At 32.6% G+C, this 27,039-nt stretch overlaps 3 protein-coding genes across 4 annotated transcripts; 2 read left to right on the forward strand and 1 right to left on the reverse strand.

Annotated features, from left to right (window-relative positions):
• Positions 1 to 287: 287 nt before the first annotated feature.
• Positions 288 to 1,795, forward strand: LOC113511185 (coiled-coil-helix-coiled-coil-helix domain-containing protein 7). The gene is made up of 3 exons (XM_026894800.3): positions 288 to 475; positions 562 to 660; positions 1,613 to 1,795. Exons 1-3 carry the CDS (start codon positions 425 to 427, stop codon positions 1,721 to 1,723), a joined length of 261 nt encoding a protein of 86 aa, XP_026750601.1. The 5' UTR covers positions 288 to 424; the 3' UTR covers positions 1,724 to 1,795.
• Positions 1,796 to 2,636: 841 nt separating this feature from the next.
• On the reverse strand, positions 2,637 to 18,029 carry LOC113511109 (ethanolaminephosphotransferase 1-like). The gene is made up of 9 exons (XM_026894702.3): positions 17,815 to 18,029; positions 16,564 to 16,632; positions 13,154 to 13,379; positions 12,642 to 12,795; positions 11,515 to 11,623; positions 10,342 to 10,499; positions 9,440 to 9,617; positions 8,741 to 8,917; positions 2,637 to 8,069 (listed from the first exon to the last, which is right to left on the reverse strand). The coding sequence occupies exons 1-9, from the start codon at positions 17,869 to 17,871 to the stop codon at positions 8,007 to 8,009; spliced, it is 1,191 nt and encodes a 396-aa protein (XP_026750503.2). The 5' UTR covers positions 17,872 to 18,029; the 3' UTR covers positions 2,637 to 8,006.
• A 2,141-nt stretch (positions 18,030 to 20,170) lies between these two features.
• Positions 20,171 to 25,922, forward strand: LOC113511280 (caspase-6-like). Of its 2 annotated transcripts, XR_008253828.1 has the most exons (7): positions 20,171 to 20,722; positions 22,183 to 22,370; positions 23,340 to 23,512; positions 24,017 to 24,226; positions 24,857 to 24,958; positions 25,577 to 25,768; positions 25,826 to 25,906. XR_008253828.1 is itself a non-coding variant. In XM_031912196.2 (6 exons), the coding sequence occupies exons 1-6, from the start codon at positions 20,362 to 20,364 to the stop codon at positions 25,704 to 25,706; spliced, it is 1,164 nt and encodes a 387-aa protein (XP_031768056.2). In that variant the 5' UTR covers positions 20,172 to 20,361; the 3' UTR covers positions 25,707 to 25,922. The 2 variants fall into 2 exon arrangements, 1 of the variants encoding a protein (XP_031768056.2); XM_031912196.2 differs by having other exon boundaries at positions 20,172 to 20,722; positions 25,577 to 25,922.
• The last annotated feature ends 1,117 nt before the right edge of the window (positions 25,923 to 27,039 follow it).

The raw sequence follows: 27,039 nt of genomic DNA on the forward strand, positions 1-27,039 counted from the left end.
TTTTGATGTAAGGCAAAGAGTGAGAACGATATGTCATTTGTTAATTTTGGTCCAGTATTTCCAGGCATAATAAATATTTAGATACATATATCTATATATATTAAACGGGAATAATAAATACCACACGGATAAAGCCGCAGCTATCAAATAGTTTTGTATTTAATGCAAATAGTTCTGTCTGTCTGTCTTACGAGCGCTATTATTATATATGGAAGGTAACAGCCTTACCTTATTCTATACCCTAATCTGTATTGATCAGTCAAAAATACCCGCTCTGTTTTCGTTAAACTTCATTAAAGTCAAAGTGACATGACAGTATCAGTAATCTAACCTGAAATATTTTGTTTGTGAAATATTAAAAAACAAAGTATTTAAAAAAAAATATGAAACTATACAAACACTAACAAAGTGTATAGAAATTAAAATGGCAAAATTATCAAATCCTAATGCCGCTAGACTTAACCCATGTTTGAAGGTAACGCCGTGAAATATTTCTAAATATTTGCTTTCAAAATTACTCTTAAAATTTTTAATTATATAACGATAATTTCTTATTTACAGGAACAAGAACAGTCTTATGAGTGTTTGAATAAAAACGGCTTCGATCATGAAAAATGTGAAAAGTATTTCGATAATTATAATACTTGTAAAAAGTTCTGGGTGAGACATTGGCTATAACTTTCAAAAGTTTGTCCAGTTATTGTTAAATTATCGAGTGAGGTATATTAGAATTTGATTGTCCGGTCCTCTAGTGGTTTATGACCAAAGTGAATTATAATTATTTCCTGTTGGCTGTGCATACTTCTGTTTTGTGTTAACTTGTAAATATTAAAAAATAAATATAAATATATACGGACAAATCACACAGATTGAGCTAGCTCCAAAGTAAGTTCGAGACTTGTGTTATGGGATACTAACTGAACGATACTATATTTATAATAGATACATATATAGATAAAGATCCAAGACCCAGGCCAAACAGGAAAAAATCGTTTTCCATCATAACCTGGCCGGGGATCAAACCCGAGGCCTCCACGTCGCAGGCAGGCGTGTTGACCGCTGCGCCACGGAGGATAACTTTTATGTCAACTTTACTGACATATTTACCTTTGGGTTCCATGATTAGTTTTGTGTTAAATATAATTCTGTATTTATTACTGAGTAAAGCTAATATAAATCAGATTCAGTATGATTCACAATAGTTTCATTCAATAATAATATTCCAATTAAGTCTTAATATAAGAATGACAGAAGAAGACCAGAGGGAGACTTTGTACAAAAGTCGATTGCTTGGGTACCTCTGTGCCATTTGTGTTTCAACCGTGAAGCAGTTGTGTTTGCATGGCTGTGTTTCGGTTTGAAGGGTGGGATATGGCATGAATTTACTGGGTACAGAGGAATAACACCTGAGTTCTCAGGAATGGCAATGCATGGGGGGTATCATGGGCGAAACTGCTCATGTCTATAGGCGATGGTTACCACTTTCCATCAGGTGGGCCGTCAGCTTGTTTGCCATTCTAAGTTGTATAAAAAAAAAATAATGTCTTACATGTAAAAAAATACTTGCAACTATTATAAATGTAAAATTGCATTTGTCTACTATTTATTTCAGGGTCAAGTCTCTAGAAATAGGAGGTCAAAGGGAATTCAGCCGTACTTACCCGATGTTGAAGAAAGGGAAAAAATAAAGGCAGAATATTTTAAGAATGTTATGGACAACTGACATATTTTATTATTGTATAAAGAATAGGATAATATAAAAATATAGAGAAATATAATTTATTTTCTGAGTATATTATGAAGTTTTTAATTCATCTTACCAATATTTTATGATATACTAGCTATTGCCCGCAACTATGTCCGCTTTTCCATTGTTTTTCGTAAAATAAGTAGCCTATGTCCTTCCTCACGGTTCAGTGGTTTTGTAACAGACACATTCACTGCTCTGCTTCTATTGATCGTAGTGTGATGAAAAGTATACTATAACCTGCCCAGGAGTATGAAGAATAATTGTACCAAGTTTTGTTAAAATCCATTGAGCAGTTTTTGGTTCTATATCAAACATACAGACAGATAGACGAAAATTTTACTGATTGCATTTTTGGCATCCGTATCGACCACTAATCATCCCCTGATAGTTATTTTGGAAATATATTTCATGTACAGAATTGACCTCTACAGATTTATAAGTATAGATTTGAAAGTTTGTGAAGTTGACATACATGTTTCTATTCATAATAACTCGTTTTTTTTGTTAGTAATAATGGAATGGCAACTCCGTTCGCGTTATCGGTGTACGCTGGTGGGGCACCAGTGAGGGATGAAAGCATTCAGTTAGCCCATCGTGACAAATTCTAATAGATTCTATGATGGTTTCCAGGGCGAACCGCATGGAGGTTGACCTGATAGGGTGTATTGCTAGCATTACAACAACAAAATGGTCACAACTCAGCTTATTGCTTTGCTTTAAAAAGAGCAAAACACTGAATAGAATATGGAGTTATGGCTTCATATAATATGTCCAAGTCATTATACTAGAAACCTGCAGTATCTATGATAGTTATTAAACATAATATTCTCTTTTATGGTATGACTAGGAATATCGGTTAGGGATTAAATAAAACGAACTTTCTATATATAGTTTATGTGTATATTTTCGTGAAATATAATGTGAGAAGCGATGACGAGGTGTCACAGTGTAAAAGCTAGCTACAAATGTTCTAGACAATAGAAGGCAAATCCAGGAAGAACAAGTTTCTTTAAATATTTCCACGAGTGAAGATAATAAATATACCTAATTGGTGCAACAGATCTACAGAATAGGAAATTATGAATACTATTTCCAGTAGCAGTAATTAATTCTTTGGTCATATAAAAATAGATTTAATTTCATAAAATTTGTACCTACATAATACAATAGGCATGACATGTCAAGTTTTAGTGCACGCTCATTACGTATTTAACATCTTGACAGCTGGATACGTTGTTCGAATAAGGGTCAAATTGTTTTGTCGTTTTTTCAACCCGCTCGTTTCTTTGCGAATTAGTGTATCTTCTCTGTAATTGGTAATTCGTAAATACCCTACAACTACATATTTTGTATATATAAGGTGTTTATTACAGATACGTTTTGTTTCATGCCAAGCAGTTTTTTGCTTCCCGAAGAAAAACGGCAGCTTAAATCGTCACAATATGAAAATGGAATTTATCCATTGGTTATTTTGATGGAACTAGGATAAAACTACCTAAGAGATAACCCGTCGCAAGCGTCTTGTCTTTCTAGTGTTAATAAATGTAAAAGAAAAAATCATCATACATGGGTATTTAACCCAAAGTTTTTATTTTTCAAATGATTTTAGTTCGGTTAAACGAGTCTCCATTTAAATACCTATTTAAGGATAGCAATGTTTAGGAGATACATGAAATGTAACATATTTAAATATTTAATTAATAAAGTTTAATAAGAAATAAATAAAAAATAAAAATATTTCAGTCAATGCAAATTTAATATGTACATACAGGTACTGTGCACAAAATTATAACTTGCATGAATTAAGGCTGTAGACTAGGTCTTAGCGTTCATTTTTATCTGTCAAAATAGTAAATAAATTTTTACTCTGCGAACATACAGAGACTCTTCCGCAGATAAGTCATTTGTCTATGCTATGCAGGTAGGTACATATAAAAAAAAATATTAAAAAGAAAACAATTATAAATATAGAGTAATACTTGGATTAAAAACAATTGATCACATCCCCAATGTAAACAATGATTCCAATGTTTGATTGTGATGATTCAATTCATAAAAAATAAAACAGTAAATTTATATATATAAAAAATACTGGCTGGCGTTAAAACTTAAAAGCTAATGAACCTTTTCTTATATAATACAAAAAATCACTCGGCAACTAATACAGACTTTAAATATTTTCTTTTTTGTCTTATATATAAATTGCAAAATATTAAAAATCAATGCTTGTTAATGGCATATAGGAGTATATCATTCCTTCTGTGATATAACTCGGACGATATTAGGGCAGGATAGCAGAGATGTGGAGTCCAATACCAACGGCTTTATAATATATATTGTGGCTATGCTTTTAATATTTCGACGTTTTCTAGTATGTACGTTTATAAATAGACCAAAATGAATCTGGACATTCGAGTTTTTGTCATTTTATAGCGTAATTTACATTTGTGATTATCATAATTTTAATACAAGATAATACTGAATTAATAATAAACATTTTAAGCTCTAATAAAAATTAACAAAAATAATACTAAGCGAGTTTCGTGCAATACTAGATCTTATGTTAGAAGTCCTTTATTTAATAATATTTAGTCATTTTATGTTAAAATTATTTTGTTTTAGCGCCGTTTACTCCACGCGTTATAACACGGGACTTAATAAAAATTAATAAATAATAACATTAATAAACCAATAAATAAATCTTAGGTAAACTATTGAACAACCATTAATTTAAGTAGGTGGATAACACATGACGAATTATTGACAGCTATTTATTAATATTATAGAAACCGTAAGATGAAGAACTATTATGTACTTGTTTAATATCATGTTTAAAGTCTTAAAAGACATTAAAATCATCAAACAATGAACCTATTTGAGTTTAAAGTTTATTTTTTTCTCTATTGCATTAATTTGTGTAAAAGAAAGTAAACACCAATAGTCAAAATAGATTTGTAGATTTTAGCTTTTTTAAAAAGACAGTAAGTATAAATAGAACCTTATTCTCTAAGCACGCTTAACAGTCATAGACAAAGAACAGAATCTATGATTAGATCTATGTATAGAAAGAAACCAGTACAAAGAAAAACTTTGTTGATACCTTGTGTGATTTACGCAGTAATTATTTATCATAGTACAATAGAGTCTGCTGTGTTAGGATAAATGTCTAAGATTCTTTTTTTTTATGTTTTGGCGCGAACTGCAATACTTCTTTATCTTAGTATTAAAAAGGTTTTTCAATTTTTCTTCAGAACTGTCAGTCTTGGCTTTCTAAAAGTTTATAATACTTAAATTGTTACAATCAATTTGTACAAAATCGCAATTCGTACTTTATGTGTAATTATAATAATATAATAAAGTGAAAGAGTTTGTTTGTTTGAATGCACTAATCTTTGGGACTACTGGTAGGATTAAAAAAAATTGCATTTAGTAGGTAATTTCTCAGACAAGACTATTCAAAATCACAATACGACCACGGGTGAAGTCGCGAGAGATAGCTAGTCTGACTATAGTATTGGGATTATCACTTATGCGTATTTTTTATATACTATCTTTTACCCGCGATTTCGTCCACGTGACCGGGGCATATTTCTTGCCCAAGATAAATAATAGTCCATGTCACTATCCATCTCATATGGTACGTATATACCGGATTTTATGACGATTGCTCGAGTCGCTAAGGAACTAAAAGGTAACAAACTCACTTTCACATTTATAATATTAGTAAGAATTTGTATACGTTAAAGAATTTTGTACCTGGCAATAATAATTGTACAAATAACGAATTGCAGACATGTTGAAAATTATACAAATCGCTCGTATGTATATCTAAACTTATCAATAAAATGTGGAGCAGCGTTAATCGAGTTAAACAATTATTATAACTATAATAACTTACCACTAAAAAAAAAAACTATAATTTAAGACTGGCAACATTTTCAACTGTCAATTCAAAAAACAAATTATTCGCTTTGTATTTATTACATTGTAGCATAATGCAAGTGACATAAAACTAAAATCATACAAAAAAAGAAAAATACTAAAACATAATTTATACATTCAATACAGCGTTTAGTAATGAGAGTTTAATTAAATTTAAATATATTTATAAAATTGATTTCAACGCTAATATTTTTTTTTGTCTTCTTTATGAATGAATATATTTCTTTATAATAAGTATACTTTATTTGCATTATACAATATAGGAAATAAGCAAGACAACGAATATAACGATACAGTTGTATAAGTACAGTAAGGCGGTCTTATTGCTGAGAGCAATCTTTTCAAGACAACCTTCTTTAGTGGTATTCACCCCGATATTAAGGTGTTGAATACAATTCTTTTTTTAGTAAAAACTGTCAAAATAACAGCTGTCACTTCCATCATACTACAACACATAGAATATACAATAAAGAATAAAGAGTTTTTTAGATATTTATGAGTACAATAGAGTTAGATAGTTTACACAACATCAATAAAGTTATGTAAATACATAGATAGATGTTCTTTATTGTATTCTCCAAAAGATTACAGTAGTAAATTTAATAGAAAATAAATTACAAGAAATGGTTACACAGAATACAATGGGCGGCCTTATTGCTAAAAGCGATCTTTTCCAGGCGACCTATGAATTGAGAAGAGTAAATTATAAACAATACATAGTAATTACCTTAAATATAAAACGAAGGTGCCATTGGGATCGATTTTGAGCGACCATTTCTCTAAATCTTTATTTCAAGGATAGACTTGAAATCAATTTCTAATAGATTTAAAAATTATTATAGATTTAATTTATTATGGCTCATAAACGAGAATTTATACGAAACATTCGATTTAAAATAATAGATTAAGAGATAGAGATAGAAAAATGGCGCTTAAGAATCGACCCCATTTCGTTTTGAAGTTTCTAGATACTATTTTCTTATAAAGTTAATTGTACTAAGTAATATTTTGTAATAAGTAATATTTAGTTCACCAATTGATAACTTTTAAAAATGATCTTTAAGATATGCGTAAAAAGTTTATTTATTGTTTGAACGTTGGTAGTCTGTACAGATGTTGCCAGTCTCAATCGATATAAAATAATTTACATAAAAGTTATTAAGACAATGCGTGCTATAATCTCATATAAAAAGATGTGTACACTTAATATAAGTATAAGAATATGTGAAAAAGGTGCCATTAAATAAATATATTGGTTAATTTTCGAACACAAATCGATTTAAAACTACGAGTATTTTAACGTGAAAAATATTTGATAGTGGCAATACTGATAGAAAGAGGTGGAGAATATACATTTTGTGTTGACTAGCGAGGATAGGGTTGGAACGAAACGTATAATCTCATATGTGGGCGTAAAATTGAAAATCTTTGACGCGATGATGATGAAGAAATCAATCTATTTACCCATTTAACAAGTACAATGCAATCAAAATAAGAACAGTACTGTCTTTCCGCCATATTGTTAATGATTTTGTGATTCTTAAGACATAAATAAGGAATAAAAAATGTGATTAAAATAATAATAATAAAATCATTGACGACAAAATGTTTCATTGATATATTTATAATATTTGAATTTGGAACTCGGAATCCTTTGATTGCTTGTAGATGCTGTTTGCTTCGCAACAAGCAGTTTCTACTAATATGGAAGTAAATCCCCATCAAAGGAAAAAAACCCATTGATTGTAAAATTAACATAGCAGTTCAAAATTGGTGACGTAATCAGACACGTCACCAGCGTGTCTTCCTTATTTTGATTGAGCATTGGATAAATAGCTTCTTAATTTACTATAAAATCTGTAACAATTTTGGGGAGCATTTAATTATAAATATGACATATTAAAAAAAAAGTAATACTATTTTTAAATTTGCCGTGTACACAATCTTTATCAAACATAACATATTGTAAAAAAACACACACAATTATGTACTTAATCAAAGGCAATATTAAATTAGATAAATTACATATCCATTCTTTATATTATTAATTATGAAAGTGTATATGCAAAATAATATATTAATATGCTTACCATAGACAAAGAATAGTGCCTATCTACTTCAATTTTAATATATTTGAAACTATTGTCATTTCGTTACTTTTTTTTTTATTAAAAAAATAACCCATAACTCTGTGGTCAACTACGCAATCTGTGAGGTGATATATTCTAGGATGGATATGTTTGTAGCGGTGCCGGCGTACATAATGGTGTTTGTTTGTATGTTACGTTTGCTAGCACGCACTGTCGTCTAAGAGTCAATCTGAGCGCTGCTTAATGTGGAAGCAGTTTATTCTGAAGTGATCACACATCTGACGTACCTGGAATACAATTATATTTTCTGTAAACATTGGATGATCAATGCTTTTGATTTAGTCGAGTACAGGCATTCAGGGATGAAGGATGATCAATGAAAATAGTACATTACTGCAGCGGCCAGCAACTGAGGCATTGATGGACGAAGGTGCAAATGTGGGCCGAGGCGTAGCCAAGGCACACATACCTGAGTCCATCAATGCCTAGTTGTGGCCAAGGCTTGTATAGTACTTTTCTCAAACAATGCGCGGAAATCAAAAACACAATTTTACATTTTAAGTTCAATGACGAATAACGAACAATAATAATTTTTCACGCGTCATAATGTTCTTTTGTTTTTTTTTTTCAATAAACAGCTCTCTATTTGCAAGCCAGTTCGAAATTTAAATAAAACCTTTTATTAGTTACCTCCTTGGTAGCCATGTTTCGAAGTAAAAGATCATTCTATTTTTAAATTACAGGACAGATATGAGTTTACATAGTAATTTATCTGGCCGCAAAACACGACAGATATGGATTTTCATACAACTTTTGCCGGCCGCTGCCCGCATGTATCTGGCCAGTACGGCAATTTCGATTTATCTCGAAGAAGATTGTCAAAATAATGCTCACATTTCCAAGCATGTTTGAGAAAAGAATTTTAATAGGATTATGTGTATAGAGAGGGGATATTTACCACGCAGGCGCCGTAGTGCAGGTGCGCGACGACCGCGAGACCAGTGAGGCCGTAGAGCGCAGTCCGCTCGAACCGCGGCTGCAGCAGCGACAGCGCCACGGCGGCGACCAGCGGCGCGGTCAGCCAGTTGGTCGCCGGGCACCGCGTCGAGCTCATCTGGCTCACGATCAACCGACACTGGAACAAGGCGACAACTAGATTCAATAATCAGGAGATATAAGCTTTATATATTATAATTAAACTTATTATATATTATGTACATGAAGCAGCTGTGTTTCGGTTTAAAGGGTGGGATATGGCAGTGAATTTACAGAGGAAGGGTACAGAGGAATAGCATCTGAGTCCTCAGGAATGGCAACGCATGGAGGGGTATTATGTTGCGAAACAATATACTCTGTTTTGTCCATGGTACTGCTCATGTCTATAGGCGACGGTTATCACTTTCCATCAAGTGGGCCATCAGCTTGTTTGCCATTCTAAGTTGCATAAAAAAAGAATATAAAGGCACAGTGACAATTAAGGAAAAATTGGGTGTCGTGTTATATCAAGAGATGGAGAGACTCGCCAAAAATCTTAGTGAGTGCTAAGAGCCTTGTATAGATATTGTAACTATAAATATAGATATAGCTGCATATTATCCACAAATTACTACAGAATCTTTATAATCAGATGTCAGTTAATCAAGTAAATTAGACTTACCGCTATATTACTGAATAGAGTGCCTATAAGTAGGAACACCACACGCAAATCTAGTTCGGGAAGCTGCTCAGACTTGTACATCCACACTGAGCAGATAGCGAACACAGATAGAAATGACCACAATGGCCGCAGTGCTTCCCCTAGGGGGCGCATTTTGCCGGTGTGAAGTTTGTATGACCTGGAACAAAGATTGTAATAAGGTATAAAAAAAGAGATTTTTTAATGTGAACATACATACAGTATACACACGCACGTACGCTCACATGCAAGTATGCATGCACACAAGAACGCACACATACACATATACATAAGACACAACATTAAAAATATTTGAATTTAGAACGGAGAATTGTTCTTACAAATAGATATTGTTTCGCAACGACCTTAACCCATAGAACAAGGAATTAAATAGAAGAAATGATCAAATAAAAACTGTAAATCACATGGTTGCCTCCTTTGCAATGCAAATATAATTATTAAAAAGAGGACCAAAGATACATTATCTGTTGCTATTTTTCTCAAATCATAGCAGACTAGTGTAAAGAAAATGTGTATGTAAAATTTTTGTTCATACTGATATGTCAATTATAAATTTTACATTACTAAATTATATATTCAACACACTTTATGTAGAAAGTATGCAAGCAGGTTGTATCTGAATTTGGTAGGGTTATATGGCCAAGAAAACGAAGTGACTATCTTGATGAATTTCACTTCTACGAACTAGTCAAAAGGCAGATGCGTTTTTATGTGTCTATCCCTCTCTAACGCATTGACAATGTCATAAATACAATGAGCAACACACTATATAAATATATTTCATTTATTCTATACCAAAATCTTTGAGCAATAAAAAGAAAATTAATAGGTTATGTAAAAAGAAAAATGTACTGGTGCCTTACTTGTATATATTATAGAGAGCGACAGGTAAATTTGTGAATACTCCAGTTGCGTAAATGAGTATTTCAAACATGTTGGCCAATGTATAGCTTCCGAATACATGGCGTTTGTAGAAACCGGTACCCTTAATGCCGGTCCACAGGAAGAATAGCGTGGAAGCCTGGAATATAATATAGTATTAATCCTTAACAATATTATGAACTAGCCACCCGTCCCGGCTTCACACAGGTGGACAGAATTTTCGAAAATCAATACATACAATAAAAAAAAAAAATTGCAGCCAATTCAACTGATCGGTTATTTTATAGCATTTTACATGTAATTCTTTAGATTGATATAACATTTCTATTTATGAATTGATTGAAATAAACACCAAATGTTAAGTGGAGCAAACCGTAACGTATTAGTGAAAACTGCATTTAAATGCATTAAACCGTTTCTGAGATTAGCGTGTACAAACGTTCAGACAAACAGACAAGAATTTTAAAAATCATTGTTTTGGGTTCTATTGCGTTCTTAAAGCCCCCCCCCCCTTTCCTATAATAGTTTTTCTTATATATCTTCCATGTACAGACAACGACCAGTTACGACTTTATTATATGTATTGATGTGTGTTTGTTTATTTATTACATTTTGGCGCCTCAATGGCTTAACCAATTGTTATGAGTTTTGGTATATATGTACCTACTACTCATATATGGGGGAAAGGGATTGTTAGCAATGGAGTTTGAGAGCTCCATTGCTAGCAATATCCCCTATTAGGCCGACCTCCACGTGGTTTCCCCTGGAAACCATCGTGAACAATTCTTGTTGAATTCGCCATGATGGGCTAACTGACCTGCTTCATCATTGACTGGTGCCCCACCAGTGTATACCGATAGCGCGGGTGGGGCTACAATTTCATTACCACCCACTAAAAAACTACTTATATATGAAACAGAGAAGATATAGGCTACTTTTATCCTGGTTAATGAACATATTCTGGTCACCTGGATGCATATATGATATTCATCCAGTGACCAGAATATGTTCCAGGACAACCATTACGATATTTAATGGGAACCGCGTGGGGGTCGACCTGCCAGCGTACAGTGCCAGCGATGGGGTTGTTAGATCCCATTACTAAAAGTCCATATCCCCCCAGTATCTAAATATTAGTATAGATATCAACTTACCCACATACTGAAATCGTATCCCCAGGGCAAAAATAAGACGCCAGTGTTATATTTCTCCCAGTGGCTTATGTAGAAATTGAATAGTAAATTCCACATAACGTAGTACATTCTGAAATAGATACAATTAATTAATTTGGCCGTGTGGTCCCAATATAAGAGTATTTATTTATTTATTTACAAGAAACATGGTAAGTGTATAGATGTTACAATAAGTACAAGTCCTTATATTTTGCCATAATTAGGCATGCAAATATTTAAACTTAAAAAGAATAAATATTAAATAAGTAATTAAAATTCGAAATGTTATATAAAAAAAAAATACATCAAAAATGTCAGACACTTGTCAACAATAAAAAAGAAAGAAATGTCACTGTCAAATCATGGACTATTGATAACAGCTGCATTGTAACACGATAGGTAATTCAAGTAGGTTGTTTACCTTTTTGTATCAAAAACTCTTGCACACTGTAAAAGGAAGAGTAGAATAGGCCACCCCTTCCTTTTCCGTGGGAGTCGTAAGAGGCGATTAAGAGACGGCCAGGGATGGACAGAAGCGTCCCTCATAATATCTTTAAAGCCTAACTGCGGTTGCCAATTCGCTTGCCAAACGTGGCAACTACTGGCAAAACCCCCTAAAGGGAGACTTATGTTCAGCAGTGGACAGTTGAAGGCTGATATGATGTTGATGATGAGTTTGAGGACCTTGTAGGTTTCACTCTTAGTGGCCACTATAGGTGTATTTAAGGGAACTGGAAGGGACTGCCCATCCCAGAATCATCTGACATCCACGCCAGGATGATCAGAATTTTCAGCTATGAGCAATATAGATATAAAATTATTCTTACGCAATTTAGTTGGTTTATTTTTATTTTTGCATATAAATAAAACTGGAAATGTTAGTGGCATTTAGTTCCAAACTAGAACTTGTACTATGGGTATTTAATAATTTATAAATGTTTTTTTTTTTAAATAATTAAATAAATAAATAAATGCCTGCACTCTGTTTGTGGCAACCTAGGGGTTCTCAAGGAGGTAAAATTTTTGCTAAGTTTGGTGATAATTACACCACGCTATATGATTTGCAATGAAAAGTTTTATACCACAAGTTACATAAGAAATAGACTTACCTTATAGGTGCTATAGAGTAATCCAATCTTCCAAATATGGAGTACAGGCATGCTGGTATGAAGAACACGGAATACGAGTCAAGGCCATGGTCGAAAAGCTCACCCAGGGGTCCCGAGGTTTGGGTTCGCCTCGCTTGTTTACCGTCGATACCATCTGAAAAAGCGGGACAAGCCATAAAACTTTATTAGTCTAATATTATATACACACAACAATCTATTGATAGATCCAATTTTCACTTTAAAAAAAAATACGGTTAGGTCGGTCTCCACGCGGCCACTCTGGAAACCATCGTGGATAATTTCTAGTGAATTCATCAAGATAGCCTGACTTCATTTTCATATATATGATAGAATGACATAGATAAAGTCATGACTTTATCTATGATCACACATGGATATCCTGACAGCCTATACGTATGGAAATCCCGCCTAAATTAGGGGGAATTACCATTCTATTTTCATCAATAAAAAAAAAGTTTTTTTAGTGTTTATTTTTTTTTCTATGTACATACCTAATGTATATGCGAGGAACAGGAAAACGGCCAGCACGAACCACAGCGATTGTGGTATTTTTTCAATGTGACCATTGAGAGGCACTTCTGATACAGTTTCGTTATGAAACGGCGCTGTCGCCGCGTAATAATCGTAGTCGTAATACGAGAGCAACAGAAAATCCAGCACAGTGAGTAGGAACCCAGCGAACGTTAGAACATTGGGCGCCACCCAGCGAGGTACTAACTGTAAATTAAGAAGAAACCATGTTTTAAAATATATATTACTTGCCGTGTGATCCACAAAGAATAGGCTCCTTTCTTTCCCATAAGAGGCGACTAAGGGAACTTAATGGTCGAATGAGGGGCAGAGGTGCCACTATTAGAATATCACCAAAAGCCAAACTGCGGTTACTAACCCGCCTGTCAAGCATGGAAACTACTAGGTTTATTATTCTCTGACACTAATAAAATATGGAAAAATATGTAATTATATTTTATCTGCAACTAAGTCTGTGTAATTGGGTTGTACCTACCTATCGATTTATCAAAATAAAATGTAGCCTATGCTCTTTACCAAGACAAATACTATGTGTATACCAAATTTAATGACGATTGAGTTAATTAATAACAAACAAACAGATTTTTAAATCTGTAATATTAGTAAGGATTAGAAAGTAAGGATGAGTCATGCATGATAACAGAAGCGATGTTGCTGATAAGATTGCAAGTATACAAATGTTTGGCAAGGTAATCAGCAGATACTTCCCAGAATGATAAAATATTAATATATAAGGAAATGCCTGATAAACATACTATAACTTGGTATTTCACCTTGCCATTTTCTATGGCTTCATCTATTAATACCCATTCTATTGACATTGTCTTCTTTTAGTTTAAAACTGACTTTAAAATAAAAAAAAGGAGGTTTCAGTTGATGTCTGTTACCTCATAATGCAATATGCTGTTGGTGTTCCTTTAAATAAATAAATAAGTCAGTTGGTTACAACCAACTGACTTATTATTGATTGGTTATGATTGGATTGATTTATGATTGATTATATGATTGGTTTACAAATCAATTTGGAATATTCTTTTTCTTTTTTATCTAAACTTACAGATTGGTCAAATAGAAATTTTATCAAAATTGCTTCTGTAGTTTATTTTTTAAATCAATATAACTTGTTTTGCTACAATTAAAGTAGATTTTTTGCCGAATACATTTAATATAATTATCTTTTTATTATTATTATTATAGCTTTTTTCCACTTCCGTGGTCCCCAAGGGTAAAAGCCTCCTCCATCTTTTTCCACTTCTCCTTGTCTATAGCAATACCCGTCCAGTTCTTTCCTGCTATCTTTATTATGTCATCTTCCCATCTCTTTCTTTGTCTTCCAACATTTCTTTTTCCTGCTGGACCTCGCCATTTTGTTGTTTGGAGAGTCCACCTTTTATCTTTGTACCTCACTATATGACCTGCCCATCTCCACTTCTGTTTCATACTATGCTGAAGAGCATCTTTTATTTTGGTTTTCTTCCTAATATCAGTGTTTCTTATTTTCTGTATTTTTCTTAACTTTAAGATACTTCTTTCCATCGCATGCTGACATGATAGGATTTTGTTCTTTATTTTTTCTGTATAGGTCCATGTTTGGCATGCATATGTTAGGCTTGGAAGGATGCAGGAATCCATAATTATCTTTTTTAAGTTGAGACTGTAGTTCCCTTTAAGGATTTCTTTTTGAGCCCAATATTTCTTCCATGTTATGTTTATTCTTCTATCAACTTCATTTTCTCCACTGTTCGTTTCGAAAGAGACCATTTTACCTAGGTACACATAACTATCCACATAATCTATAGGGTTCTCTTCTATTGTGATAATTTTTTTGCTGTGGTTTGTCATGATCTTTGTTTTGGTTGCATTCATATTTAGGCCAATTTTCTTACTTTCCAAATCTAGTTCTTGTAGCATTTTTTCTAGGTTGCTAACCGATTCGCTAAAAAGTACTATATCATCTGCGAAACATAAGTGTGTTAGTCTTTTGTTCAGTATCCATATACCCTCATGGCTCCAATCGATACTTTTAAAGATGTTGTTAAGTACTGCTATGAAAAGTTTTGGAGAAAGTGGATCTCCCTGTCTTACGCCTCTTCCAATTGTGAACTTTTCACCCTGCCTCTCCAGTTTGACTCTGCTTATACTATTAGAGTAAATATTTTTTATAATATTTATGTAGGTGCTGTTTATGTTATTGTCAGCCAAAGCATACCATATGGATGAATGTGTAATGCTATCGAAGGCCTTGGAGTAGTCCACAAATGCTATGTAAAGTGATTTATTAAATTCTTTGTACTTTTCTATTATCTGTTCTATTGTGTGGATGTGATCGATTGTAGAGTAATGTGGTCTGAATCCAGCCTGCTCTATTGGTTGATATTTGTCAATTTCTGTTGCTATTCTGCTCAAAATAATGGATGAAAAGAGTTTGTAAACTGTGGATAGTAAGCTGATAGGTCTGTAGTTGCCAATATCAAGCGGGTTGCCTTTCTTGTACAGCAGTATAATTCATCTTATAATTATCTTATGATAGAATAATTTTGAGTTTGAAATTTAATTAATGTAAATTCAAATAGATGGCATATTTATGGTTACTAAAACAACATGTTAGATATATAGACATATCTATATAAAATGCACAGTACTTAGTATGGCCAATCTCATATGTGTAATTAGGCTGATTCCATCCTAGAATTAGAGGGAAGCAAACAATTTTGTACAAAAGTCGTTTGCTTCCCTACTCATGTCTATAGGAGATGGTTACCACTTTCCATCAGGTGGGCCGTCAGCTTGCTTGCTATTCTAAGTTGTAAAAAAAATATCTGGTGTCCATCGCAGGAGCAAAAAACGAGACATGCATGTGTAAATGATGTGTTCATATCGAATTAAGGATTTCTAATAATTAAAACTACTATCTACTTATCTGTATTTTCTTAGATAGAAGTTTCTACAATAATTTATTTGTTTTTTGTAAAGAAGGAAAAGTAAATACAAAACCTTATATTAAGTCCTCTGGCTAGCAGGGTAACAGTAGGTGAATTTATTTTTCATATGAGGTAGAGAAATACCCATGCTTAGTGTATGGGATGTTCATTTGTTATTACAGTGAATGCTCTATATAAGCAACTCATTTTAACCACTTTCAATACAAAAAATCTTATTAGGAAAAGTTCCTTATAGGAAAAAAAAGGAGTATAAAAATACTTACCGTCTGGAAAATATTTTTACTTATTTCTTTTACTAACTAAGCTGAGTAGAATAAATAAAGTAGTATTAACAATGTTGCTTATATAGAGTGTTCACTGTATTAGTTTGTCGAACATATGTGCCATGCTATTCTGTTACAGTTAATAGGATTTCCATTAGTACTTACCTCAACAATCTTATTCCAAAATGGGTGCATAACATACACACTTAGTGGACTAGTATCTATGGCCATGTACTAAAAAAAAAAATGGAAATTTATACATAACATCACCACAGTAATTATAAATAAGTTATATTAATAATCTTACATATAAATAAATATAAGTGCAGCATTAAAAAAAATAAGCCATAGAATTTGAAGTATTTCCAAAGAGATAATTCATGTAGATGTTATAAATTTAAATTATAATATTTATCTTAATTTCAGCATTTATTTTCCTGCAGCTGATCACAGCTCATGACGGACCACAGACCATAATATAAAAATGTTCTAAGACAATCCTGAGTCAACTGCATCTACAAACTTTAAGTAAAATTATTTGAAGTTGTTGCTCTATCTATAACTTATATACAGGATACTTAACTGAAATTCTCTATTATTTAACATAACTCAACTGCCCTGACTGGGGGAAAGGGATTGTTAGTAATGGAGACTGAGAATCCCATTGCTAGCAATATACCCAACCAGGTCAACCTCCTCACGGTTTCCCCTGGAAACTATCATGATTCATTCCAGATGAATTCATCATGATGGGCTAATTGGCCTGTTTTTATCCTCATCAATCATCCTTCACTGGTGCCCAGCCAGCATATTCCGTTAGCACAGGCAAGATTACCATTCCATTTTAATCCAATAAAAAAAACTGCCCTGACTTGATCCTTACCAATCATCCCTCACTGGGGGGAAGGGATTGTTAGTAATGGGGAGATTAGTCTCCATTGCTATCAACATATCCTATCAGGTCGACTTCCATGTGGTTCCCCCTGGAAACCATTGTGACTAATTTATCGTTTAATTTATCACGATGGGCTAACTGACCTGCCTTTTCATTCTTACTTACATATTAAAAAATCATCCCTTACTGATAGCGCAGGCAGGGTTACCATTCTATTTAATATTTTTAATAGACACGTAATTAACTCCAGTGTATCTTAATTGTATATATATATATATATATATATATATATATATATATATGTATGTATGTATATGTGAACTATAAGTAAACTACCCAAAATAGGCTAGGGTTACGTATACTAATTGGAGGTTAGATTTGAAATTTTTGAGTTCACTACGAGATTAACATCAATTAGTCTCTTCTACCTAATAATATCAATGTTACTTTACTTAATTTCATTAGTCATTAATAATCATGTTGGTATATATCATCAATTAAGTAATTAAGTACATTTTTACCTTGTAATTATCGAAACCTTCGAGGTGATCTCGAGAAAGATATTTGTAATTAAACATGTTGACTAATTAATTTTAAGAATCAAATAATATACACGATAACACTATATAACATTTAAACTTATAAATAAATTATAAATCATTTTAATAGTTATTTATTTATAATATATAATTAAATTTAGATTCATGCGACAATGTTTTCATAAATGAATGAACCACAGAGTGAATGATGAATTTATGACTGACAGATCTGTGTTGCCAATTTGTTAGAAGTATTTATGTTAAAATCATAAAAAATACAAGGTTAAAATATAAGTCACTATTCTTAATCTGTGACAAAAATAAAGATAAATACTAGTTAATCGATAAATGCACAGTAAGAATAAGAAACAAATTAACTTTTACATGTTATTATATAAGGATAGAAATAAAGGGTAGAATATGTTAATAAAATTACAGGGTAGGTGTAGACCTAGTTTCTAGGTATGTAATATGCTACTCGTCACGAGATGGCGGTAGATATATCTAAAGTTTTGGGAAAGATTGACTAATTTTCACCTGATTTCGTATTCTAAATTCATTCATCAATGTATTAGTTAAATATCTCGTTGTCTGTAGGTGTATTTATTGATTTCCAATTTCTAATGAGATTAGGACATGACCTTTTTTCGATTAAAATTTATCTATACCTACTTTCGGAAACGGACTTGTGATATCGTATCACTTCAACATCCGATATCAGTTTCAGAATTAATATACCTATCACCTTATTGTGTACAATTGTTAATGTACGTAGGTACATTTTTTTAATAGGTGAAGATGGAATGGTAACCCTCCCTGCGCTATCGGTATACGCTGACGGAGCAGTGAAGGGTGACAGGTGAGGATGATGGCAGGTCAGTTGGCTCACAGTAACTAATTGAACAAGAATTAACCACTATGGTTTATATACGCATATGGACGTAACAGAGTATACTGTTTTGCTCATGATACCCCCCATGCGTTGCCATTCTTGAGGACTCAGGTGTTATTTCTCTATACCCTGTATATTCACTGCCATATCCCAGCTTTCAAACCGAAACACAGTCATGCAAACACAACAGCTTCACGGTAGAAACACGAATGGGGCAGAGTTACCCAAGCAAACAACTTTTGTACAAAGTCTCCCTCTGGTATTTAACTTTTTATTGCACCAAAAACATAAAAATAAACGTTGACATATAAACAGTTCAAGTGAAAAACAGTAGCGTGGAGTACAGACTAAAATATACACACAAAGGTACAAAAGGCAGTTTTATTGCTGGAGCGATTTCTCATAGACAACCTTTGATTAAAGAACATATATAATATTATATTAACAGACGTTTAACATATTACTTAATAGATATCCGACCGATATGGGCGATATTGAAATATATATATATATATATATATATATATATATATATATATATATATATATATATATATATATATATATATATATATATATATTTATTTATATATATATAATTTTTTTTATTCAACTTAGAATGGCAAACAAACTGACGGCCCACCTGATGGAAAGTGGTAACCGTCGCCTATAGACATGAGCAGTACCATGGACATAACAGAGTATACTGTTTCGCCCATGATACGCCCCATGCGTTGCCATTCCTGAGGACTCAGGTGTTATTCCTCCGTACCCAGTAAATTCACGCCAAAATTTATTTTCTTATTGCAATCGCGGGCCATTATTCTCTCAGGAGGGTGTGATATTTTTTTGGATTAAAGCTTAAATTATTTTCAGTAACATTATTATTATATAAAAAAAAATCTAACACATAAATAATATTAGGTATGTGTTTCACATATAATTGGCGAGAGAAATTGTTGGATGTACGGTCAGACGGGCGGATAGACGGACAGAGGGGCGGATAATAGAGCGGCGGCGTTCTTTACAATTGGTTACCATGAAATTGTATTGCTTAATCATTACAGTCAATATCTGAACTGTAGCAACATGGGTTTTATTTATTTTGTATATTAATTAACCTGAATTTATGGACACTTATTATTATACATGGTTTTATTCATACATACACTTACATTGCCTGCAAACACTGATTTACCCACTCTAACTTGCCTAGCTTGCTTTAGAATTATAATTTTTGTTTGTATAAATAAAATCCGTTATTGGCTGTATTTATAAGAGACTTAGCGTGTAAATTGTTTTTTTTAAGAGCTGTGGAGTTTTGTATTATATAAATAAATAAATAGAAAAATAAGTAAGCAAATAAACAAATAAATTAGCAAGTAAACAAGCAAGTAAATAAATAAATAAATAAAAAGTAAATTAATTATCGCATCACAGGGGTTTCTTTGTATTATTTTAGTATAGAACCCTATCTTCTGTTATCATGTTTGATAAGATTTAACAATATTCTACGAAAATTAATTAGATAATACATAATAATATGCAACGACTTACTTACCTACATACAATTTGCAACAGTACGCTCTAGTCGCGCCGCGAAAACAGACGTTGAAATAGCTCTAACATATTCGAAAATGGCAAGGTATACACCTGTAAAGCGTGAAGTAGAGTATAACCACGATGATTTAGAATCATGGAACAGACCGTCAACATCCACTGACAATACTGTGTTTGAATCAGAGATGAGTCCACCGAGCGAGGAAGTGTCCCTTATAGTTAATACAAAAAATGAAATACTAACATACCAATTGGAAAAATATAAACATAAAATTCTTGTTATTTTCAATCATGCAAAATTTGATTGTAACCTAGAATCTAGACAATCAACTAAGCATGACGTCGACGCTTTGAAGAGGACATTCAAAAGAAACGGATTTAAAGTGAAATGTTACGAGGACAAAACAGTACAAGAAATTAAGAATAAATTGAAAAAGTGTAAGTAAGTTTAGTGTTAAATGTATTAACAGAAGTGTTTATCTAGTTTCGCATTTATAAATCGATCGAAATGGAGCAAAATTAAGGAAGTAAAGAAGTATGTATATCCATTTTTTTGTGGAATATAATATAATTATAACTTTATTATAATTAACCATATCATAAGAACATAACAAACTCTTTATTGCATACAAAACAGATGCATTTATTTATTTATTTAGAGCAAACAGACAGCTATAACAATACATAATGACACACTTAAATAATAATTTAACAGCCACTAAAGTTTGCACAAATGTATAATGCAAATGAAGAAAACACAAAATTAAACAATACTATTGAAAACTACAGCAACATTGTCAATAATAGAGCCCAGATCTTATACCAGGTCACTCAGAAAGTATTGTGAGAAAATGATTTTATGTATGTGAGACTGGCCAGTTATAATTTATTTAAAAATATGATTACTTATAAGTAAAAATAGGTGCATTTTAAATTCAAAATTTCCCTCCACATTTTTTGGCGAGCTTATTAAAATTACCGTGTCTCATTAAAAATGGAATTGCGTCGAGAACATTTTTGCTCTATGATTTGTTACGATTTTAAGTGTCTTCTGAAACCGGACGAATAATACGATAGACAAGCGACCAAACAGAGCTCCGCGGGTTACTGCCACCATTGTAATGCGCCCGCCCACACCGCAATCAAAACGAGGGACTTTCTAGACAGCACACCGGACAAATTCCTGGATCACCCTCCTTACAGCCCTGACCTAGAACCGTGTGACTTCTTATTCCCAAAAATAAAAAATTAGCTCAATGGGATACAATTTTCGTCGCCGGATGATGCGCTCTCAGCGTTCGAGCAGGCTGTAAACGAATTGTCTGCGTCGGGGTGGAAAAAGTGTTTCCAAAACTGGTTCAGACGCATGAAACTTTGTATAGAGGCTAGTGGAGAGTACTTTGAAAAGTATATTTACCTATAGAACATTTTTTTTAGTATTCCAAAATTTTCTGAGTGTCCCATGTACGTTATATCAGATGATAAAATATACAACATAAACAATTACAAAAGTTAGCCAATCTCTTATGTGTGTATGTGTATATATATATATATATATATATATATATATATATATATATATATATATATATATATATATATATATATATATATATATATATATATATATATATATATATAAGAGTATATATATATATATATGCGTATGTTTGCTGTCGTCGTTCGTAATGTCACGTATGGGCACTACAGAATATCAGCGCTGTAACAATTAAATTGCTGCAGCACATGCTGAGTGGTGACCACGTTGGCAATAATAAATGTAAAGTTTTTTTTTTTATTCATAATGTATGTAACTTTTTGTTGTTGTCAATAAATGTTTTCTTTCTTTCTTTCTTTCTTAAGGTAATCTCATAATATAATACCTTTTGCCTCTACAGTTACGGATCCGAAAAGGAAAAACTTCACTGATTACGGGTGCATAGCGGTGGCAGTGCTTACTCATGGATATTATGATGGCATATTGATGGCAAAAGACAAACAATATAAAGAACAGCAAATTATTAATTATCTGAAATCAAGTACCAATAATACATTCATGAATAAGCCAAGGATAATAATAATTCAGGTAATAAATCTAGAGCAATTAGTGTGAGTTGTACAAACTTTTACGTTACACTGCTTAAATGTTTACGTCAGTTTTTATCTGCGTATCTAGCGGATAGTTTATAAAACTCAGATTTCCATATAAACATTTAAATATTAATATGTGAAAATACTCGTAACACACTAAATATGTCGTTTGAACAACACACGCTAGTAATGTAATGTAATGTAAACAGGACTCTATTTTCCGCGCTTAGCCTCTCATTTGGGCCGTTGTGCGTATGAGTCGTGGCTAATTCAGCCAACCTAGCTGCGCCCAGAAGCACAGAAGCTTCCTGGGATCTTCACAGGCCTCACGGAGCGACCTCACCGTTCCGAGGATTTCTAAACGTTGATGGGCCACAGCTTCACATTCCAGGATTAGCAGTGAGCAGCCGTTTCTTCGGCGTCGAAACAGCCTCGACATAGAGGGCTGCCTGTGGCTGCTATTGTGTATAAATGTTTGTTTAATGGACAATGGCCCGTTATAGTCCCTATCATTATTTTAACTTTAACACACACTCGCACTATGTACTAGACATAGTGCGAGTTGTACAAAGTGTACCTCACTTTAATAGCCGAATAGCCGCGTCCAAGATAAGATACATAGATATATACTCGTATTGCTAGCTTGTTGGAGAATTTAATAACTTTGTAATTTCTACTGAATCGTGACATAGCTATATTTTTTCTTTTTATCAGAATTTTATCAATTTATTAATGATTAACCCTTATAATTAATTATTATTTCAGTAGTTTTAATAAATAATTTGCAATAAATAAATTACTATTATTTAATTGTTTATATAATTAAATTAATTATTATTCCTTATAAATAATTGACAATGAATAATTAATTTATCTAATTTGAATTAATAGTTATTTAGTAATTAATTACTACAAATAAAACAAGAAAAGTAATGCTTTAATTATTTATTTTTATTATGTTTAGGCTTGTAGAGGAGAAAATGATATAAGAGGTGTTGGAGTACATCAACCAGATGTTCACAGGTTTCCGAAAAAAACAAATTCAAAACAAGAAAGAAGTGATTATTATTATACATTAGATTTGGAACCAGATATGTTGGTGTTACATAGTTCATATATTGGAAATACTGCTCACAGGTAATAAAAATTATTTACTATAACTAGTTTTTGCCCGCGACTTGGTACCTATGCAAGGATTATTGAATAAACATAATGACCAGATTTTAAATTCAACTCTGCAGAACGTAGCTGCGTACAATAATTCTAAACATTGTAGTTTCAACTTTAATAATGCTTCTATTAAGCGAATGCAGTAGCTAGAGCTAAGTTTAAGGGCAGGTACCATAATTAAGTAATTTTGAATAAGCACGCACACGCACACGCACACGCACACGCACACGCACACGCACACGCACACGCACACGCACACGCACACGCACACGCACACGCACACGCACGCACGCACGTACACACACACACACGCACGCACACGCACGCACGCATACACACACACACACACACGCACACGCACACGCAAACGCACACGCACGTACGCACACGTATACATATATCGTAAAAAATGAACATACATTTTAAAGATAATATTTCCAGTGTTATTTAAAAAGTTATAATAAATTCTAGTGAGCAGTACACAGGCACGGATGGCTCTTGGTTTATTCAAACCCTTTGTGACGTATTTGATAAACGTGCATCCACTGAAGACTTGACATCAATGATAACGGAGGTGAAGCGAAGGGTCGCTATAGACAAGACTGATGAGATAGAGGATGAGGAAGAAAATCAAACGTTATATAACAAACAGATGCCTGTGTCAACATCTACGTTAACAAAGTAATATTTATTTATGTATAAATTTATTTAATAATTAATTAAATTAAATTAATAATAATTACATTAATAGTAATTAAATTAAATTAATAATAATTAAATTAAATTAATAATAATTAAATTAATATAAATAATTCTGTGTTCTACGTTATTCGTATTCTAAATATTGAAATCCATACAAAGTTTCGCTTTTATAACAATTATTCATTTTCATTCATCTCAACCAATGTCTGTCCACTGTTGAACATAGGCCTCCCCTTCAGACTACTGTAAATAACGGTCCTGAGTCACCTGCATCCAAGTAACTGCAATGCATTTGAGATCGTCACTCCATCTAGCTATCATTTTATAACGATAGTAAGATATAATTATTTATTTTTAAATTAAATTGTATGTTGAAAGTTGGTCAGTAATTAAAAAATATTAAAAATCATTAATTTTTAATGTATTTGAAGAATATTTTAATTAATTTACATTAATATTGTTAATTAAATTAAATATTAATTAATTTAGATTATTATTCCATGGAACGGAGGCGGTGAAGGTATCAAAACTCTATTGTATTTCTTTGAACTCGTTGTGTTGTATTACTATTTAGTATAAAACGAATTCAAAAACAATATTTGTTTTTAGGAAATTGTACCTGAAAAGATATGAAGGTACTGACGATCTATGCATTGATACGACTTGTGACTGTATTAGGTTATATTTATACTCTGTATTGGAATGTATAAGGTAATATATTTTTTTTTACAATAAAATATTTTTTTTACGAGACTTTTAAAAGAAGTAGTTTCTCAACTCCTCTAAACTTTTTTGTGACTTTTTTACGCGATTAGATCGCTAATTCTAAATAAGTTTCACAATTTTTTCGTTGCAATGGGTAATATTTTGCCGTATGGTCCCGGCATAAAATAGGCTATCCCTTTTTTTCCCTTGGGTGTCGTAAGAGGCAACTAAGGGATACAGTCACACTACGGAGTCTGTCGTATATTTTAATAAATAAGTAATTTGACATAAATCTGTGTTAAACTCACACTATCAAAGCATGATGTACATTCTACTAACTGTTTATTATGTGTGTGAAGTGTGAAGTCTTCAACAGATCGTTACAATGTCAATTTGATATAAACAAACTTGAATTTTCAATTTTGTATGTGAAATATTGTAAAAATATAAATTTTAACGGAAGAGCCGTTGCCTCGATCCATTCCAATTTTGAAAGTCGTCCGTTGACAACAGCAAAAGTTTTGTTTTTTAAAGTAAATGGACCAATCCTTGAGCACATCCGGTGTTGCTATCTTTCGCTTCACACTGTACGCGACACTACTAATTATTAAGTTCTGATTCCAGGACTTGCTGTTATATAAGGGAAGCTAGGAGTTTTAATTCACTCCATAACATGTCAATACTGCAACGAGCCCAAGAGAACAGTTGTCTACAATCCCATTCGGTTACGTCGGTGAACGAAGATAAAACATGAAACTTTTTTTTTTAGTCGGATTAATCTAACAAATATTTTCGTGCCAGTACTTATAGGCGTATTTAAGATGGGGTGTGCCCAGTCCAGAATTGTCTAGTGCCCACCCCAGAAGCGAGTGGAGCTTTTAACTTTTTTAACAAAGATATGTATGTATGAGAGTATATAATATACCTTTTTAGGAGCCAACCCCCAAAATACGCCAATGCTTGTACCGTAAGAACAAATAATATATATATATATATATATATATATATATATATATATATATATATATATATATATATATTTCATTAAAAAACCAACTTCAATTGTGATAAAACCAGTTATTATTATTTATAAAAAAATCTATATGAAAAAAATATATCTATATATAGGTAATCTAAAAAAACCAATCTGCAAGTATATCGTTTCAGATAAAAAAATAATTTATTAAATCACTTTAGAACTAACGGGGTTATGAGGTAACGAACATAAAAAAATATAACCTAATTTGGAACTTCTTCCTTTTCGAAGTTGATTGCTAATAAAGCCGACATTCTCGTAAATATAAACAAAACTATGGGGGTTTTTTTTTGATGGGTGAAAATGGAATTGCTGCCTGCCTGCGCTAACGGGATACGCTGACGGAGCACCAGTGAAGGGTGATAGATGAGTATAAAAACAGGCCAGTTAGCCCATCATGATAAATTCATCAGGAATTAACCATGACAGTTTCCAGGGGGAACTGCGAGGAGGTCGATCTGGTTGGGTATATTGCTAGCAATGGGAAAACTATGGTGGTTAAATTTGTTGAATTTGTCACGACGGGCCAACTGACCTGCTTTTATCCTCACCTATTTATATTTCACTGATGTCCTCCCAACGTACACTGTTAACCCTTCTTTGCATGACTTTTTTCATTGGTGAAATAAATCAAGGTGATATAATTCATGTTCAAAATTAAAGGAAAAATGGTTAAAAAAATAAATTTGACAGCTATGTTTTTTTTCTGCAATGGACATTAAAAAAGGTATCTGTACACGATCAACTTAAAGTAAAATTGCTCTTTTATATAATTTTTTGGCATTTAATGTTATGGTGGAAATTTCCACCATTATGCAAAGAAGGGTTAACGATGGGGTTCATCATCATCATCGTATCAGCCGTCTACCGTCTACTGTTCACTGTTGAACATAGGCATCCCCCAGTAAGGAGGCGGGGGGTTACCATTCCATTTTCACCCATTAAAAAAACTGTCCGCATTATTGGTATACGCTGGCGGAGTAACAGTAAGTGAAGATGTAAGCAGGCTCTCTAGACAAGTGGCAAGCGAACTCAATAGAATCGTATAGCT

Source organism: Galleria mellonella, unplaced genomic scaffold (genome assembly GCF_026898425.1).
Source record: "Galleria mellonella isolate WM207_F2 unplaced genomic scaffold, CSIRO_AGI_GalMel_v1 utg133, whole genome shotgun sequence".
NCBI classification, from domain to species: domain Eukaryota; kingdom Metazoa; phylum Arthropoda; class Insecta; order Lepidoptera; family Pyralidae; genus Galleria; species Galleria mellonella.